At 39.7% G+C, this 16,720-nt stretch overlaps 1 protein-coding gene across 3 annotated transcripts in view; it reads left to right on the top strand.

Annotated features, from left to right (window-relative positions):
- SHROOM2 (shroom family member 2) overlaps positions 1-16,246 on the top strand; it is a 180,927-nt gene extending 164,681 nt beyond the window's left edge. For 2 of the 3 annotated variants that reach the window (XM_075853972.1, XM_075853974.1), the window contains 6 exons: positions 903-977; positions 3,541-4,278; positions 8,357-8,893; positions 10,227-10,398; positions 14,053-14,325; positions 15,435-16,246. In XM_075853972.1, the coding sequence (XP_075710087.1) occupies positions 903-977; positions 3,541-4,278; positions 8,357-8,893; positions 10,227-10,398; positions 14,053-14,325; positions 15,435-15,701 (2,062 nt within the window). In that variant the 3' untranslated portion in view covers positions 15,702-16,246. The remainder of the gene's footprint in view (positions 1-902; positions 978-3,540; positions 4,279-8,356; positions 8,894-10,226; positions 10,399-14,052; positions 14,326-15,434) is intronic. The other variant, XM_075853973.1, reaches the window with a different exon arrangement.
- The last annotated feature ends 474 nt before the right edge of the window (positions 16,247-16,720 follow it).

The following is a 16,720-nucleotide window of genomic DNA, read 5'->3' as shown; positions in this document are numbered from 1 at the left end:
AGCAGTTCACGGCTGTTATCTTCATGACACATTTCCCATACCAGCCCGTGTACTCTACCTAGGTATCCGTTATGTATAACGTCATGTCATAGCTAAGCACGGTCTATTGAACATGTAAAAAGTCCAAATTATGCATCATGTGACTGGACTAAAATAATTAAAAAATAAGGAATTTTCACATTCCTTTTTTTTTTTTTTAAGATTTCAACCACAGTCATTGTGTAATGACTAAAGTTCTTGTTTAATCATTTTAAGTGGAATTCTACTTTGAGGGGATCGTCCCTTATGGACAATCTCTTTTTGTTAGAAGGGTCCTCTGACAAATAGCTGGTCACAGTGTGTCTGGAGCCCCTAGCAATCCGCTGTAGGCTGCAAGTCACACAACCACATAAAGGAATTGGGGGAATAAATTAGAATTTGTCTTTTAAATACCGCACTGTATTTTGTTATTAAACATGGCGGTATTAATTAGTGTTACCAGATTTAAGGAGCAAATTTAAAATGGTAAATTCCCCAGTTTTTACATAAATTTGATCTTGGTACGCACGGAAGTGATACATGAATGATGTCGAAGGCCTGTTTACACTGACATCATGGTTTCCATTTTTTAAAAGATTCACAGTGAATTCAGTTTGTAACAGAATCTTTTGATTTATAATGGGATCTGTCATATTTCAGTAATGGTATTTATTCACCGTAGGAACGCGTACAGATTACATTATATTTCCCATTGTATGTTGTTTTATAAATCTCTTATTTTATGCAGTGTGTCTGTTTTGTAGGTGTTCATTTTAAACCATTTCATTGCTAATTTTCCTACAAATAGACCTCTTACTGCCCTATAGCTGCAGTGTAATATATAATATGTAAATATATTCCAATAATGCATTCTCCACTTTCAGCTACTTCTCTCAGCATACGGTGTCTTTCCAGTCTCCTGATTTGCAACAACCCTGCGATCTTTCTGAGCCTCTGAGGTACTTTACGTTCCAATTTTATTCCCTGCTTTTCTATGTGCTCTATGCTGCGCCATATATACTGCTTCATCATTGCAACTTGCTTCACTTTCCTCACCAAATCCTGAAGGGTTATTTCCACCTTAGACATTTATGGCAGATCCATGGAATATGCCATAAATCCCTGATACTGTAGATGCGGGTCCCAATTCTGGACCCCACACCTATCACCAGAACAAGAGTTACCGCTGCAAGTAGTCGAAAATGAATGGAGAGATGGCCGCGGCTCTCTACATTCGGTTCTATGGAAGTTACTTAAACAGTCAAGCAAGCGTGCTCATCTTTTTCTGTAACTCCTATAGAAGTAAAGCGAGGCCACCTCTCCTTTCATTCACATCCTCACCAGACGGGACGGGGGTTAGCTAACCCCCATTCCTGGACATAGGTTCGGGTTCCGGATTTGGGACCTGCAATGATCAGACATTTATGGCATATGCCATGGATCTGCCATAAATGTCGTAAATACAAATACCCCTTTAATAAGATATTTTTCCGCTAGTCAATAGAAATAGACTTTTTAGTCTCTATAGAGTGATTATCGACCTCCTGATAATCCAATCTGTATACAGCTCTATTTGTCTTGAGGTTTTCTGAACAATGAGTGTGTATATGGAGAAAAGTGGTCACATTGTTAGTGTTTTGTTTCATATTCACTTGTAGAACATATTGTTGGTCTTGCTAGTTGTCAAGGTACGTAATATGTATCTTTCACCATTACAAACATATGTTCCGAATTGTTCGAGTGAGGAAGCTCACAGGGATAGATCTTTGCAGACCATATAGCAATTAAAATGATATTGTATATTTGTCATGGCAACATCTAAGATGAGTAACCACAAATGGAAATCTAAGGCCTCGTTAAATACATCTGTGTTGAAAGCTTCGTTAGGAGCCTCCGTCGCAGATAAACAAGATGGAACCCATTATATTCAATGGGTTCAGTCAGCCGGTGGTGGTGTCCGTGGTGCAATGAACCTGTGTGTCTGGTGTTTTCGTTGATCTGCACCTATGGCTGAGCAGAGCAACGGAAATACTGAACGCAGATGTGAACATCGCCTAAGTTAAAAACAGGGTTTTTTTTTGGCAGAGATGAACAAATCCCTGGAACCATAATTCTTTAATAGTGTGTTCTATGGTGTACAGTTTGAGTGAAGTTCACCTATCACTTATTTTGTGCATAACATTTTTTTGTAATTTTTTTTTTATATTTTTTTTTATTTGAGTTTCAAAAACACTCATAGACAAACATATATATGTACAATATATTCACTTTGACTGGACATAATACACAACTACACCCCACATTAGGGTCTCATATCAAAGGATTATACAATGCAGTACAAAAAACAGTGGTATGTATTTTCCCCAAAAATACCACCCAACCATACCCAATGTTCTCCTCCCACCCCCCAATGCAAATGGATCTCAGGCACACATCCAGATCATATATGTCCGAGCCAAAAGAATCATTTCAAATTATAAAGACCCACCTTCCCCAATTTCATTGTTTCAACCTTCCCAATGTATCTGCCAAATTTTAACTGTGATACCATGAAGTTTGCCCAAAGGATGTCATCAATTCTACAATATCACTGGTTTGAAAATGTTTATAGATCTATATCTTCCATTTTTTTTTAAATTGTGCAGTTTGCGTTTCTGCCACCCTCTCCGTTTCCAGTCTATCCATCAAAATATATCTCTTCATTTGTACCGAAACTTCATGAATGGTCGGTATTTGTGATGTAAGCCAATGTGTAAGTACACACCTCTTGGCTACCAATAACAAGGCATGTAGTGCCGAAGGGCCAGGGCAGGATTCTGGTAATGAATTAAATAATAACATATTTTTTTTTTTAATATGATGTTTTTGTAAAGGGCTTTGTAATTAAATTATTATTATTTTGTTTTTTTTTTAAAACACCCTCTCTCCCTCCCTTTGGGGCTTGCTGAGCTAACCGCCGCTGCAGGTAAACATTGCAGCAGTGCTCAGGTCATGGGGCCACCCCCTCGCTCTCTCTGAGCAATGTACTGGAGACCCCTGTGTTGCACAGAGAGTGTGTTCCCGCTGTGGCCGTGTCAAACATGCTGGGAAAACACTTTCTATGCAAAGTACGGATGTCCCATACATTGCACAGAGAGTCAGGAAAATTTATGCAAAATGCAACGATGCTCAGATCAGGGGGCGCACGAGGGAGCAAGGTTTTATTAAAACAGTAAATTGCAAATCCCTTTTTTATTCATGAATACGACGGCTGGATAAAAAAAAAAAAATTCCAGGCAACCACTCTAGGCATCCAATGTCGTCTTGATTTGACTTTGTGGCCAACATAATTTATTATTGAAGCTACTAACTTTATTACTGTATTTAAGGAAACATTTCGTCAACGCACCATAATTCATCATGTTATGACCGATTCATCAGTACTAATAAAGCTAGTTTTAGGAATAATGTCAAATTACGTACACATAGTTTGCATTTAGATTACCGTGATTAAAGTTCTATTTGTTCTATGTTTTGTTTCAGGATTGTGGAGCTAGAAGATAAAGGGGATCTAGCAGTAGTAGAAGAGGATATTACATATGACGACAAAAGGAAGCTGCCCAATGAATCATCTGAAGTACCAGATACACTAAATGTACCCCAACAAAGCAGGGCAAGGGCTGGAACACTGCCTAGTGATTACAGATTTGTGAATGAAAATGTAAGGTTAAGGAGCAAAGATATCAGCTACTCAGCTGTCCCTATTTCAGAATCTCAATCTGGCACTAGGAATTCCCCAAAGTTGGGAGAAGAATATCGAAGGGAAGACCCAGTACCAGTGAACAAGAAGCGTGGACCAGCTCCGCAAAGACCACCGCCGCCAAAACTAGATAAGTACTGGCGTCAGAACGGTTCCACATCATCACTTGCTACATCTACAGAATCTTTACTGACACCATCTCATGGAAAAAGTGCATCTTATTCCCCAGGCAGCAGTACAGATGTTGTAAAACTGCAGGTAACACCGGCCCACAGTCCCGTGCAACCTTCGGATAAACATTTAAATGTCCTTTTGCACCACCCTAAATTTTCTGGGTCATCAGAGAATGTGAGCCAGCACCTAGACAAGAAGCACAACAGCTCTGAGACTGAAGTGTCCTCAAAACCCGGTTATCTTCAGAAACCTGGGATGGAGCCATCACGATCACCATCTCCTCAATTTGCTCCTCAGAAGCTTACAGATAAGCCTCCCCTTCTAGTTCAAGATGAAAGCTTGGCCAGGTAAAGGCTTGCCAAAAAGGCCGCTAAATAGAAAGTTTTTCTTGTTTCTGATTTCTATAAATATGTTTTTTTTGCTTTTTATTTTATTTGCCCTAACCTAATATATTCTACATTTCTTATTCCAAGTCTTCACAACATGCTGGTTGTAAACAAAATATCTATCCTTGACAGTATGTTTGGGAACATCTAATACTATGATTTTTTTTTATTTTTTTTTAAAGTGATTTCAAGAAAATAGTTAAAAAATGCATTAAACAGAACAGATGTTTTGATGATCAAAATGGAAGAGTACCTGTCATTTCACCAAAACTTGAAAATTATCATAATCTAATAGGTGTTTTTTTAACCTGTGTAATACAGGTGGTTTTTATCGCTCCATGTTCTATTTGACACTGTCCCTGGCACCCGATTCCGCGCATTATGACTGTCGAATCGCAAGCTGTTTGGTCCGAAACCCCTCCTCTCTGTTATTACCTAGTGTTATTAGCAAGCTCTGTGCTGTCCGGATTGTGCGCATCAAGCTTGCTATGACACTTCCCTTTCCTGTTTTCCGGCCCCAGCTTGTCTGTAAATAGAGACGTTAAGAACCTGACATCGGGGTGTGGACTGCGAAAAGCTCAGAAGTGAGACACATAGTGGCAATGTGTTTAGAGAGATTTTTCACCCGGAAAACAACAGATTTGGTAATAAGGATATATTACACTTTTGATGGTGTTTTTATAAGAAAATAATATCCGCCATGCTTAGCACAAGGAAAAAAACTTAGCTCGGTGAAAAAAAAAAGAGATTAAAAAGCATTAGGCATTTGTGCCGCCCACACCCTATATCTAAAATGTGGGTGTGGATTTACACAGGCCGACAAATCTATAATCTCTGCCATAAATTGATGTAAATTATAGAGCAAATCTAGCTATGAGCTAAAGTAGATTTCACTTTCTGGTGCACAAACAGCCAGAAATGCCTCTAATTTATTAATCTATTAATAAATGAAGTGCATCTTACTCCAGCGCTCTTTAAATTAAGACTGACGTATGAAAATGTCGTCCCCCCCCCCCCCCCCATAGTGTTTTGGTGGTTGGAGGAAGATACAGGTTTCTTAAAAATAACATCTTTAAATTTACAGATTTCATACATAAAGCTTTATTTTACGTAAATAACATGGAATTTGATTTTAATTACATGGTTTAGGAAGTTCTTGCATGACCTAACCCAACATTAACAGTTAAACGTTTCGACATTTAGCACATATCTAAACAACTAAAGCAATACGTTTGTCATACACGTAACATAGTTGTTGGTTGAACGCTGGTTCAGGATGACAGCTGGAGTATTTCCCCAACCTCCACATAAACATGCATGCACAGCTTTACCAAGCATGCATGTTTATTTTAATAGAGGAGAGAGACCGGCCGCTGCCATACACTCTTACCACCTTCTTACCTCCCTGCACAACAAAGGACTGGGCGTGTTTAAATTCAAAATGCCCAATCCTCGCTTCCCCTGACATCGGGGTACAGTTTGGAGACCCCCAGTGTTACATAAGGAGGGATCGGTCCACAAAAAATATTTCAATTGCACCTCCAATGATAGCAGCTGTGTCTTCGGCAAAAGTTTTGCAGCAGTGGCTTCCGGCATTATGTGGTTACCTTAGCTACTGGACCACCTTTTTCTCAACTGCATCTTCCTCCGGTTGTTTTAATCTTCTTGTGTGAGGCACAACTGCGCAGATCGTTGATATGTGTGTGTGTATATATATCTATATCAATCGATCGATCGATCGATGGATTTTAGACATGGGATTATGACATCATTCTATATCTAAGATATATCGATCTATAATAGATGGATAATTGTTTTATCACATATGTTGTTACACCCACTAATGTTCAGCAGTTATCATTCAGATCTGAACGATATTTGCAATGTGGAAATGAGCAATGATGAAAGAACAATCGACAAAAATGATAGCTCATCCATAAAAATGTAAACAATCATTTAAGGATGTTTTATTGCTTTGCTTGTCGGGTATAAACATCACTTTTTAACCAACATATGCTGATCACATTTTTGTATGTAGACCCTTCGCATGCAGGTCCGTAGATGAACAAAGCTATAGATTATGGATGATGGTTGGCGCAAAAAATATTTTTTTATAGCTGTTTTTTTTTTGTTTTTTTTTTAAATGGAGGATATATTTTCTTATATATCAGAGTGAAAGGTTAGATTATTTACATTCCCAAAGTATCCATGTGAAATGTACAGTGACACGGGAAGCCTCCGGTTACAAGCTGCTGAAAAATTCAGTCAGGAAAAATTTAATTGTTTTTCCATTTGCAGGTATTGAACGATAGGGTTTTTGTCCTTTCTCGTTGGCATTGAACATTTGCTCTTTTTCCAGCTTGCATTAAAAAATGAAATAGGGAGAAAATGATTATCCTTGGAAAGGTCACTTACAGATCACATGTGGTGCGGTCTTCTGAGCACATGGCCACACGTGACTTGCCCCTGCTTCACGTAGCATTACTGTTTGCTTAAAGCACAATTGTAGCCATTATGCAACTTTTCGTGTCAATAACTCCGAGCAGATTTCTGACTCCGAATAGGGGATGTCCCGTACAACCATAAGCCAATCAAACACATTAAAATATATTATTCACTGAAATGGGATCAGTCACAAAAAAGGACATATATATACTTATACAAGGATTCAGCGGAAAATTTAAAGGCTATGTACACCTTTGAAATGGTATAAAGCTGCTCTGTATACAGAGCAGCTGTATCGTTCGCTAAGACCTTAATCCGTCAGGTTCGCGGAACGGACGGGGTCCAGTGTCAGCGGGTCCTGCAACGGGCGGAATCAAAGATCACTTTGATACCGTCTGTTTAACACCTTAAATGCTGCGGTCAATCGCAACCGTGAGAATTTAAATTGTTAGAATCAGGGGGGCCACCCCCTCCAACGTGCCATCGCCCCCCCACGATGCGATCGGGGGGTGTTGATGGTTGTAATGGCAGCCTGGGGGCCTAATGAAGGCTTCAAAGACTGTCAGTATAGCGATATACTACAATACATTAGTATTCCAGTACATCATGCAAGCCATCCAAAAATCGCTGGTTCAAGTCCCCTAGGAGGAGAAGTAAAAAACTGTTCAATAAAGGGTTTTTTTAATGTTACAAAAAATATATATTAAAATAAAATATTAAAAGTTCAAAAAGACCCCCCCCCCCCTTTTCTTAGTTTTTTCCTAAAACAATGTCAATTTTTTTAATGTTAACATAACTGGTATTGTTGCCTCCGTAAGAGGCCGAAGTATCACAATATGGCATTGTTTAACCTGCTCAGTGAACGCCGTAAAAAAAAATATATAAAACACGCAAATTGCATTTTTTTTTTGGTCACCTTAGCTCTCCGAAAAAATGGAATACAAAGTGATCAAAAATTTGCATTTATTCCAAAATGGTATGGGTAAAAACTTCAGTTTGCCCCGCACAAAAATAAGCCCTCACATAACTCAATTGACGTAAAATAAAAAAGTTATGGCTCTCAGAATATGGCGACACAAAACAATAATTTTTTTTTTTAGCTATTTTTTTTTCTAAAAGTGGTAAAACATAAAAAAAAACACATCAATTTGGTATTGCTGGAATCATATAAACCTGTAGAATAAGGATACAGACAATCCTTCCCCTTGTTACTAAAGTTGAATGTATCCGTTTATCCGTCACTTGACCCTCAGCATTTTCTTAAACTATCAATTTTAGTGGGTGTATTTTTGTAAAGAAATAAGAAAACTTGAATGATGTTCAAGTTGCTCAAGGTTTGTGTTACCCTCCATGTAATTTTATAGAACACAAAATCATAGCATTTATGTTTTTTAACATCTAAGCTATATTTTAGCAAAGCTTGGGGATTCATTTTAAATTCCTGCAATCCACAATATACTTGCTTTGTTGTTATTATTATGTTTTGGTGCATTTTATGTTTTTTTTGTTTTTTTTTTGTAATTTCATTTTGTTATGAAAATTTAGTTTGAAGGCACTATATAGTCTTGACTTTTTTTTTTTTTTTTTTTTTTAGAATTGAAAGGGTAATAGACAACACTAAAGTGAAGATGGTTCCCATCAAAATAATCCATTCTGAAAGTCATGCAGAGAAGGAAAGCAGGAACAACTTGCTGAGTGCAATTGAGCCGCCTGCCTTACCCACTGGTCTCACCAAAGACCAAATCAAAACTCTCAGCACATCTGAACAGTCCTATTCCCGCTTTTGTGCTTATACAAGACATGACCATGACCCAGAAGATCAGTTCAGAGCAAGCAACAGTCAGTCAGTCCATGAATTTGTTGAGAACACAAGTCCTGACCCATCTCTAACAGCTGGTAACTCAAAGGAGAAAGATTTGATTTATGCAGACCTGAAGTCCGAGGAGCTGATGAGAGAAATTGTAGGAAAAGATAAGACTCTTGCGGACATTTTAGATCCTAATGCCAAAATGATGACCACTATGGACCTTATGGAAGGGATATTTAGAAAGGATGAGCATCTTCTTGAAGAAGCTCAGCAACGTAGAAAAATGCATCCAAAGGTCCCATCTCCAAGGCCTCCGGAGGAAAAGTATGTATTGATATGTCAATTCTTAATGTTTTTTATAACACATGTAGACTTTACACAAAACGCACCGGCGGGCACCGCTTATATATTGCCACATACCCTGAACAACTTCAATAGTAGAGACAAGAAACACACACAAGGGTATGTATATGGCAAAAAGTGTATAGACACTATATTAATCACAAAAAATATTAATTCTATTGATAACAATTACACCACATAGACATAGTTAAAATCATTTAAAAAGCAAATGTATGCTAGGGCTGGTCTCCTGGGGAATGCCACCCTGATAAGTGGCCAGTCTCCAAAAAAAAAACAGGAAAAAGACCTACCTAAAGACTTCACCGATAAATGTAGTAGTATAGATCTAAGTAAACCGAATATTGCATCAAACCATGAGGTATACAACCATGAGGTATACAAATACTACCAGATCATTGAATATTCAAGGGGAGGAGAAAGAAGGGGTCGGGATGCCAGACGCGTATCGCCACAACGTGGCTTCCTCAGGGGACATGTTGATTTTACAGCAGTCTATAGTTGGAGGACTGATGACAGACTGGCATAAAAGAAGACTGAATTCACACTGCTCCTGGCGCATACAGTACGTCAAATGTATCCATGGTTCCCTATACACCTGAGGGAGGCCAAACGAGTTTCCCTTTGACCTCCATCGGGCTGCGTCCGTATGCACAGTCTGCTGCACTATTACATACAGAGGCATCCCGCAAAATAAGTATACCGCGCAGTATATGTTTTTGTTTTGGGTTTTTTAAGCTTGGGAGTATATGGGTGACGGATACCACTGTGTACCTATACAGTGGCATCTGTCAGAGGTATTTCCCGACGTATCCCACCGACATACACAGCATGAATAGACCCAAACAGAGAAGGAATGGAAGGGTGATCCAGAAGGTTTGGAATGATATTGGCAGCGGGGTCAGCACAACCTTGTTGACCTGTTTGCTAAATTTCTAGGAAATTGCTACCTAAGCTGCACACGCTTCAAAGTAAAGACACAAATTGGCACCACGTTTTGAATTTAGTACATATCTATGTAGCAGTATATGAAAATAAAAATACAGCTTCTACAACGTTCATTGTGTTATATATTTATCTACAGTGACATTTCTACAACATTCATTGTGTTATATGTTGATCTACAGTGACCTTTATAAACACGATATACTGTACTGCATTGTCGCCACCTAGTGGACAATGCCATTACTTGGCAGATAGCAAGAATCCATTTCACGAAAAACGTCTACTGGGCATTGGCTGCTCAGAATAGAGTGCATTGTGTTGTATAGTAAAAACTACGCGTTTTATCTTACAGAAAAGAGGAGCCAAATAAAGCAGCCGCCATCTCTCTGACAACCAGCTCTACATACTACAGCACGTCTGCACCTAAAGCTGAGCTTCTTATTAAAATGAAAGATATGCAGGAACATCAGCACAATGAGGAGAGCTCTGAGGATGAGTTGGATCACAATCTATATGAGAAAAAGGTAACAATCAGAATGTGCATTGCTACTATAAATGTCGGTTGGCGTTTATAGGCCTTACATATCATGTACAAGGAGCCACAACTTGTCTTATATTGTATTGCCTCCGATACCTTTTAATTAATACAGTAATCTGTTGTATAAAATATTGATGTCAATACAAGTGTAACCAATGGCACCTTTGCATTTTGATGTCCAGATATGTAGCCCATTGAAGCTGTCAATACCCATTAGATAACAGCTGGATAAAAGTTGTTTGACTGGCAGATAACATCACCCCCTATTATCATGCTTGCATTTTCGTAATTAAAAGGTGTCAGACTGTATGTTACAATCTTATAATGCTTAATTAAAGGGCTTGTCCAGTTGAGAAAACCCATTACTATATACCCTATAAGGGAATAGTGGGAGGTAAGAGTAGACCGCATTAACAAAGAGCGTCTCTCCCTCTGAAGTACCTGTCCTGTCATGCATTACACAGACAATCCATTGATATGAAAGGATGCTGTAATGCTTAATTTCCCCTGTGGTGGCGCTGCAGGGAAAGTTAACACTTACTACTAGGCTTTCCAAATGACAGTTGATCGCCTGGGATCCCAGAAGGACGAGACTTTGATCAGCTTTTAATCAGGACCCTTCTAACAAGTAGAGATCGTCAAAAGCAAACAACCTACTTAGAAATCATATGAACTGAAATATTTAATTTAGTTTCTGACATGGAAAGTTGATCACCCTTCACACCCTTTTTAACGTCTGGTATTTAACAGCACAACATTTATATTAAATTATAGGATCAGGTTATGCCAAAGAGGTGCATGAGAATTGCACATTGTATTTTAATACTATATTATGAGATCAGACTCTGCTTTCTCAACTATGTTATGTTCCAACTGGTAGGAACAAGTAAGATCAAGACCATGATCAAGCAATGTCTCCTTCTGCCATATGTCTGTCTTTGTAAATACTAAGAGATAAATGTAGAATTAGAGCTTCCCATGTTCCTGAACACCACACCATTGTGCTTAACGGTGGGCCTGTTCACATCTGTGTTGGAGGCTCCGTTAGGGGCCTCTGACGTAGATCGGGGCAAAAATACCAGAAACAATAGCGCAGCATGCTGCACTATTATTTCCTCCAAAACTATGGGCACCCTGACGAAAACCTGACAGAAGCCATTAAAGTTAATGGGTTCCGTCAGGCGCTGGTTGTCTTCGTCGTTCAACGGAATCTGCATTTTCGTTGTTCTGCTCCTATAAAACGGTAAAAAAAAGTAGAGCCATTCATTGCTCCTGTGATTTGAAGGGCGACGATATAATGTGTCAGTTGATCGCTTACATGTACAATGTAGAAGGGAAATGCCTGCGGTTCTGAGTGGTGCTGCCACTACCGCATCCACCGACTGTTAACCTGGGGGAACATGTTGCACTGAATTTTTATTACAAGGAAAAATGGTGTTCTCTTCTTGAAATCTAAAAGCACAATACTGGGCCGCTCATTTTTTGAGACCGGCTAGTGACTGATGTTCTGTATGTGGGATTTTCCTCTCCAGATTATTCATGCCTCAGCTATAGTACATTATTATCTCTGGAGCACAAGCCAGGCCAGCTCATCTCTTGAAAAGACTTATTATGTTGTGTTCCCTCGGAGATGAGCGGACTGAAATTGAATGAAACCTGCTATCGTAAAGCATCACCACAGAATTCATTTTCAATCTAATAGCCATTTACTATTCCTTTCCTCGTCTCTGTATAAACAATAAAGAGACGATATGTGAAAACACAATGCCCCTCAAAATAAATATATCTGGGGATGCACCAGGGATGTCTCCATTAATCCTTTCATAACCCTGGACTACCAGTGCTGTCTCTTAACCCTTTACCACCCTAGAGTACCAGGAATTTGGCCATTAAACCCCACTTCCCACAATAGGCGACCAGAGATGTCTCTAAGAATCCTTTCACTGCCCTAAACCACCAGGGATGGTACCTTTTAACCCTTTCATATCCTAGACCACTAGTTATTCTACCAACTTTACCTCTCTAGACCACCAAGATGTTAACGTTAAACTTTTATTGGCACCCTTGACCACTAGGGATGAGACATTAACTCCTTCATCGCTTTAGACCATTAAAGGAGTTGTCCCATTATTAATATTAAATTTCTCTGTTTGATCACTCAAAAGTTAAACATTTTTAAAATTGTTACAATTGAAAAATTGCTACTGTGTTTGCTGTTACATACTTGTTATGGCGCCCCCTGCTGTTCTTTTGATTCCCTTTCAGAATGTCCATCTAATGTATTCGGCACTGGTAAGAAGAAACTGCATCTAATGCTCTGATTTCTATTGGCTGTTTTGCACAATAGCAGGAATCACTCCACCTCCTGCGTACAAGAGAATCTGGGCAGTGGGACTGAGCTACTGGGCATGTGTGACCACCAGCACTGGACACATTAGGTGGATGTGCTGAGAGGAAATTAAAAAAAACACCAGGGAGTGCCATAACTGCTAGTCCTCATTACTGAGTCATTCTGTGGCTGATCAGGGGCTCCGGTACTTGGCATCATATATTCATTAGAGACACAGTTACGATAGCACCCTCGGTTATAGGTGCCAGTCAGCACAGATGCAGGCCGCTTGTGGTGGTGTGCACGCTCATTATTTAAAGAGCATGCTCCTCCCGTGTATCTCCGTACCATCCCCTCACGAATCAAGTGGTCAGTAGGGAAGGAGGCTTGTTTTTAGAGCCTATCGGTTGCATTGCCTGCCATTGTGGTAGATCAACACCAAACCCTGGGTGCAATTATGAGTTCACTCCTGCTTCCAGACAATGGATTACAAGGGCATCCCCAATTTGTAGGACGTGACAGTTCCTATAACCCTATTTAGCAAGGTAACAGGGGCATTGCCTAAATATAGCAATCATTATCCAAAATAGTCAAATAGGATCATAATCCGGTATTGGCGAAGATCGCGGTCCCAAATGTCATCGGTTCAAAGATAGACCATTCTGGGTCTATATCCAAGAAAAAAATAATAATATATGGACAGTCTTTATATTGACCACCAAACAGAACAACACGTCCCTGGTAATGAGGGTCACGGTCCCGATTGTCGGCGTCAATTCAATGATAGCCATCCATCTGGATCTATATGGACAGCATCACTGGGATTGTTCATCAAACAGAACAGAACCTAGGGAATAATATATTAGTCATATGGTAGGGGTTGGTATCAAGATAGAGAGTAATACCCTATACAAATACTCCTAAATAAGTATTATAACCCCACTTTTAACCTCTTTAATAAGGTAGTCATATAGTAGGGGCAGCTGTATAGACAGGGAGTTATACCCCATATAAATATACTTGATATATATCTATATCTGACCTTTTTTATTTACCCACAATTGTGATTGGAAGCGAGCGATATAGTTATCCCAGTAATCTGGGAGTCCAATATTTTATTCTTTTTGTTTAGAATGCATTTTGGAGCTTGGTAATAATTGATTAACAAAAGTGATATTTTAATAAATCTCAATCTACACAATATCAGTGAATTTGTTCTGAATATGCTGGGGAAACAAACTGGAGATCAGTGAAGCAATACTCCAGTAGATGTCGTTTTTAACATGTTTTTTTTCTCTCTGTTCACCACAGCAAGAACTCATCGACAGCATCAGTAAGAAGCTACAAGTACTACGTGACGCTCGAGAAACTCTCCTAGAGGATATCCAATGTAACAACGCTTTAGGGGAGGAGGTTGAGATTATAGTGAAAGAAGTCTGCAAACCAAATGAATTTGACAAGTTTCGAATGTTCATTGGTGATCTGGAAAAAATTGTGAATCTCTTGTTGTCGCTCTCTGGAAGGCTCGCTCGGGTGGAAAATGCCCTTAATAACCTGGACGAGAATGCCTCCCCAGAAGAAAGGGTATGTACAAGTATAATGATTGAGAGCCGCCTTTCCAGATGACTCTTATAATATAAATCTATCTAGGCAGTTAGATTCTCTTGATTATCCATGACATACTGCATAGAACGGATACTGACTACATGTTAGTCATTGTCCATCTATTTTTTTTAATGTATTTTTTTTTTTTTGCTGAATTACCCTATGCCGGAGGTTTACCCGGGGCAAAGATTTAGTTTGGCGCTCCCCCCCCCCCCCAACTTCTTTCCTAACATAAGCATAAAAATGTTTTATGTAACTCAAGCATTGTACATTTTACAAGCAATATAGTTATATAAGGTAGTTAACATAACAATATATTAGAAGAAAATATATTAAAGAGGTCAGTGCCTGACTAAAACAGATTGTATAACTGAGGCTAATGTGACTCTGGTGACATAATGAACAGCCCCCCCTTGTAGATAGTGCCACAACCCCCCTTGTAGTTAATGTCAAACACACACCCCTGTAGATAGTGCCACACAGCGCCCCTTGTAGATAGTGCCACACAGACCGCCTGTTGTAATAAAAAAAACTTGTACTCACCTATACCCGTTCCCACGATGAACAGAGCAGCTCCTCAGCGGCCTATAAGACGGGACCCTTGCGTAGGCCGGCGTGATACATTAACGTCATCGTGCCGGCCTGAACATTGATCCTGTCCCAGCACCATAGTGAATGGCACAGCAGGATGCTAGCTCCGCCATAGTATTTAATTGTATCTGCGTCCTAAGAACCCAGATACAATTGAATCTGGCAGTCATCCGGGGCCCCAGATGCCTGGTTCTGGGCGGCATGGGCCCCCTCATGCCATCATGGGCCCCTTGGCAGCTGCTATGGATGCTATAGCAGTAGCTCCGCCACTGGAGGCAGCTGTACCAACGGCACCTGGTCAGTAGCGGCACTGCGGCGCCCCCCTTCCTTCCCTTCAAGTTGCGCCCAGGACACATGCCCCGCCTGCCCACCCTAGCTACGCCCCTGCATATGCAATGAACCTTGTGTGTTCAAATTGGCTTCTGGTTGATACATGAAGCCAAAAGTCTCTTGTTCCTATTTCCTACAGTAATCATCGCTTGTTTCTATCTTTTCAGCGGACATTAGTTGAGAAGCGGAAGTTGCTGACCAGACAGCATGAAGACGCAAAGGAGCTGAAAGAAAACTTGGACCGCCGTGAACGTACCGTCTTTGACATTTTGGCTAATTATCTTAATGAAGAGAACCTTGCAGACTATGAGCACTTTGTGAAGATGAAATCCGCACTCATCCTCGAGCAACGAGAACTGGAAGACAAAATCAAACTGGGAGAAGAACAGCTGAAATGCCTCACCGATTCCCTCCCTCCAGATCGTACCAAGTAGAGAATGGCAGCGCCAAAGCTGGACTTGTGGCCGGCCTTCCCTTCACGTTTCTTAACCTCCACCTAACAAAATAACTAGAATCATTTTGGTGGATGTAACACAAGACAACAACGCTTCTCACTAGCAATAATGTTTTGTTTGATTGGAATTATATATATTTAATTTTTTTTATTTTACGATGGACTCCATATTTTAGATCCATAGGTGTTTCTGTTAGAAATGTAAATTTAAATGTACAATTTGAAATCCTTCGTATGGTGAACTCTGTTCCATTATACTGCATGTAGCCATGGTCTGTTTTATGTATAACATACAGTGTAGGAAATTTCTGCAATGAATCAAGTGACCGCAAATCTGATCTCATTGAAATGTGTTCTATAGAACGGTTGCAGGAAGAATAGTTAGGGTAATATTTTTTTCTGTTTCTCATTTTTCTTGTCTGATCTCATCCCACCACAGTTATGCAGAGGTTTTATTTATCAGCCTGAAAATCTGCTGTTGTCTCATTTTCTCCTGGAGAAAGATAATAAACAATGAAAAACAAATGATGTCTATCTATAAATGTCGTGGCATGGTGAATCGTACATAGCCAAGAACAAGATATACAAGTTACATGACACACTTATGAGCATGTGAGAGGGTTATTCTGCCCTTCTCCCGTTTCCCGAATAGGCAACATTCACATTTTGCAGTTTTCAGAGTTCTCGGTGGTTCTTAGCTGCCAGATGTTTCTTATGAGTGAATGGGAAATTATAATTTGACACAATGGTTTTATTGGCCTTCTGCATTTTTTTTCTAATCACTTGTAAGATTTTACATGTGGTGTTCAATAGGAAATTGTTTTAGGAACTTAAAAGCAGGAATGCTACGCACCTTATATCCACGCATACAAACATGCTGTTTTGGTCCAATAGTGGTGCAGTAGCGAACGCGCACGGTTAAAGCGTTTCTCTGGTTTTACTTTCTCGCCTGAACTGACATTGGACGTGGAGAGACAATCCTGCACACCTGGATAGTAT

Source organism: Rhinoderma darwinii, chromosome 2 (assembly GCF_050947455.1).
Source record: "Rhinoderma darwinii isolate aRhiDar2 chromosome 2, aRhiDar2.hap1, whole genome shotgun sequence".
In the NCBI taxonomy this organism is placed as follows: Eukaryota; Metazoa; Chordata; class Amphibia; order Anura; family Rhinodermatidae; genus Rhinoderma; species Rhinoderma darwinii.
Note: the sequence above shows the minus strand (reverse complement) of the source record. Positions and strands in the feature narration are given on the sequence as shown.